At 36.2% G+C, this 3,595-nt stretch overlaps 1 protein-coding gene across 1 annotated transcript in view; it reads right to left on the bottom strand.

The window, feature by feature from the left end:
- Positions 1-291: 291 nt before the first annotated feature.
- The window catches only part of LOC122248856 (uncharacterized), a 40,233-nt gene continuing 36,929 nt past the window's right edge, over positions 292-3,595 (bottom strand). The window contains exons 6-8 of the mRNA XM_086541083.1: positions 3,432-3,595; positions 2,788-2,979; positions 292-2,250 (exon numbers count right to left, since the gene is read on the bottom strand). The exon at positions 3,432-3,595 is cut by the window's right edge and continues 38 nt beyond it. Of these exons, the coding sequence (XP_086397209.1) occupies positions 2,102-2,250; positions 2,788-2,979; positions 3,432-3,595 (505 nt within the window). The 3' untranslated portion in view covers positions 292-2,101. The remainder of the gene's footprint in view (positions 2,251-2,787; positions 2,980-3,431) is intronic.

Below are 3,595 nucleotides of genomic sequence, written 5' to 3'. Positions count from 1 at the left end.
AAAACTTTAACAGAATTCGTTGTGACAAATATTGAAAAGGTATCAATGAGATTGAATAACGTTAATAACATTAAATAATAGTAATTCAAGAGTCTATATGTATTTTAGAACACTAGTTACATTATACCAAGAAATATCGACAAATAAATAAGTGTTAAATAACCTGTATCTATTAACTCTCTTTTTAAAAGGAAAATGTAATCATCTGAACAGGCACAGCTATAAAACACATTTGAAACTATATCCTTCCATAAATAAATCCAGGAATAATGAAAAAACAAAACAAAAGACAAATCAGATACTTCTTTATGTGAAAGTAGATAGACACGCAGCCAGTGGAAATATGAAAATATAACATGGATGAGGAAGAGAAAAAAAAAAAAAAAAGTATAGGCACATAAATGTATTCTTTGGTCTATGACACAAGCTGAAATATAAATGACATGATTATGAGACACATTTACAACAAGACCAATGAAATATAACTGATGATGTCAGTGGAAATACTCGCAAATCTCAGTAAAGCAAAAATGACCTAATAGACCTTTTTTTTCATCAAGACTTTTACCATGTCACTCTTTCTACACGAACCTCGCATGCAATGACCATAATCAATCTGAACACCTCCTCCTCTTGTTCCATGTGAGATCAGCACAGAGTCCCTGTGAAAGCCACTGAACAGTAACAAAGGAGTACTGCCCTTAAGGACGACTATATAGCAATGCATTACATTAAAAAAACTGGCATGAAATATGTACAAATATTCTCTGTACAGTATATATTGGCTTAATGCCCCAACATATCACAGAAAAATCATTTGAAAATTGTCAGAGAATATATCTAAAATCAGTGAAGAGAATTAAATAATAACATATTAGGAAAATAGCAGCAAAAGTCATGTCTTATCTTTAAAGCTTTCCACTGACTAAATTAAATGAATATAGTAGAGATTTTTTTAAAATGTACATACCAGCTATAGAAACACTTTTATATTTTATTCATAACAATCAATTTTTAATCATAATAATCAAGCTGTATAAGTCTGACTACAGTTACGAAAAAAAACATAGCCCAACTTAGGTTCTGAAAAAAAGGTATATAACTAATATAACTCTAGCATTTTAAAAAGATTCCTTGTAATGAATACATATAAAGAGAAAAAAAATACATGAACATGTTTCTGGTGTATATAGAATAATTGAATAACAAAGTTTCATTTGTTTTTTTAATCAGAATCATTATCTTTTAGCCTTTGATATCAATTTGATATGGGAGTAGTCCATTTTTATATAAAAGTATGAAATAAACTATTCAATAAATGTATAAATGTGATCTTTGGTACAGTGATTTAACTGAGTAATAATTAACATATTTATGAGACACGTCAAAACGTTAGGATGTAAATAAAATCATATATTTTTTCACCCCATCTAGAAATGCCAATAACTTTTGCGTCTTTTTTATTTGCGGTTTTATTTTCATGACTTACTAAACTACTAACCTGTTCATTGTAAATTGAGAGGATCCTTAAATTATAATATGCCTGCTTGTTAAACTTTTTCAACCTATAAGCTCCTTGTCCCTGTCTCTGTCTCTTCATTAGGTGCATATAATTTGTAAAAAATAAACATACAGCATTTTTTGTGATAAGAAATAAAAATTAAAGCTCATTAAACACTTACAACTTAGTATGATATAATTATGATACAGTTCTATCACATTACCTTTCATCTTTCCCATTCAGTTAAAAAAAAACAAGTCTGAAATTACATTAGTAACTAGAGATTTTTTGATACAGATTAACTCATGTCTCATCCACAAAAATGAAAGTAAAAGTGCAGTGTTCAAAATGTTTATGGTAAATATTCTGAAAAATATCTGCATAATCTATATCACTTGTGATTATAGGTATAGGTATTCAATATACTTTATTTCTGTTTCAAATATAAAACCACTCTCGGAGATTTCACGATGATATGTCACCTTGCCTCTTGAACAAGCCAGGGTCATCTTGCCTCGTAAACAAGGTCAGGATCACCTTGCCACTTGAACAAGCCAGGGTCACCTTGTCTCTTGAACAAGGTCAGGGTCATCTTGCCTCTTAAACAAGGTCAGTGGGTGTTTTCAAATCTTGTCCTTGGTGATGAGCTATGCAAGGCACTAGACCCCACAGCAGGCATGGCACTAAGGACAGGCCACAGATCACATAATACACGATCATGTAGCTGCCGACAACATCACTCATCCAACCTGCAGGGAGGAGCAAAATGCATGTAATAATATTGATATATACTACATAACATAACATATCGATGATTCACAGACCTCTTCCATGTGATCTATTTAACATGTATGAACTTAAATCATATTTCAATTTAATTACATTGTCTTTAACATTCCTGACATTTCCATAAATTACCAAAGAACTTCCAAGCAAATATCATAATTTGTGATCTTTCACTCCAATTACCACCTGTAACAAACGCCCTTACCATATATTTGAAGAAAAAAAAACAGTAATAACTTCACACCTAACTAAATGAATAACTTCAACCCCCAACAACTTAATATGTAAAGAACTTCATATAAATCTAAATATATAATTCTAACCCCTAAACACCATTAAAACATAACTCCATCTCTTCAAGCAAACAACACAGATACATCTAAAGAAATAAACACACACGGACGAAAGACACCACAACTAAACACACAATTCCAACCCTTATACAAGTTAACACACACACACATACTTTCAAGCCCCAAACTACAACAGAAACAACTCACCAGTGAAAGGTATAAGAGCCAGTCCTGAGATCCCGGTGAGGAAAAGCAAGATCCCGTTTGTCTGGGGGACATTCGAGGAGCTCAGGTTCTCCGCCAGCAGAACCTGTGCCAGAGCTATGATGACGCCCGTACTGAAGCCGAACCAACCGACACACAGGCTGATGCTCCGGAAGTCCCAGGCTAGCGTCACGGCTGTGGGAAGGTCGGAGGGTATTTAGGGTTGGTGCTCCTTGAGGTGAAGGGGAAGGGAAAGGAAAAAGGTGAAGGTGAGGATGCGAGAGGGAGAGGGAAAGAAAGAGAGAGCGAGGTAGAGGAATAGATATAGATAGAGGGAAGAGAGAGAGGGAATGAGTGAGGGTGAGAGAGGGAGAGAACGAGAGAGAGGCAGAGGAAGAGATATAGATAGAGGGAGAGGGAGAGGGAGAGGAAGAGAGAGGGAGAGGGAGGGAGAGGGAGATGAAAAGGGAGAAGGGGGAGGAGAGAGAGAGAGAGAGAGAGAGAGAGAGAGAGAGAGAGAGAGAGAGAGAGAGAGAGAGAGAGAGAGAGAGAGAGAGAGAGAAAGAAAGAGAGAGAGAGAGAGAGAGAGAAGTAAATAAACACATTTCCACTTCTGTCTCGAGTGAAATGACCCCGTTCCGCCTCACCTACAGCAGCGAGAGCACCGTTGAAGTTGGCTAAAATGTGAAAGTATCGCCTCTCCATCCAGCCGCGGTCGCCGACGGCTGCCATCAAGAGTTTGGCCATCAACTCGAAGGCGGCGAAGATGGAGAGGAGGAAGGGCGCGCCGGACACCAACTCGTGACTGACC

Source organism: Penaeus japonicus, unplaced genomic scaffold, assembly GCF_977035675.1.
Source record: "Penaeus japonicus unplaced genomic scaffold, GWHDUDI00000001_assembly GWHDUDI00000010, whole genome shotgun sequence".
NCBI classification, from domain to species: domain Eukaryota; kingdom Metazoa; phylum Arthropoda; class Malacostraca; order Decapoda; family Penaeidae; genus Penaeus; species Penaeus japonicus.
This window is presented reverse-complemented; position numbering and strand designations above follow the sequence as displayed.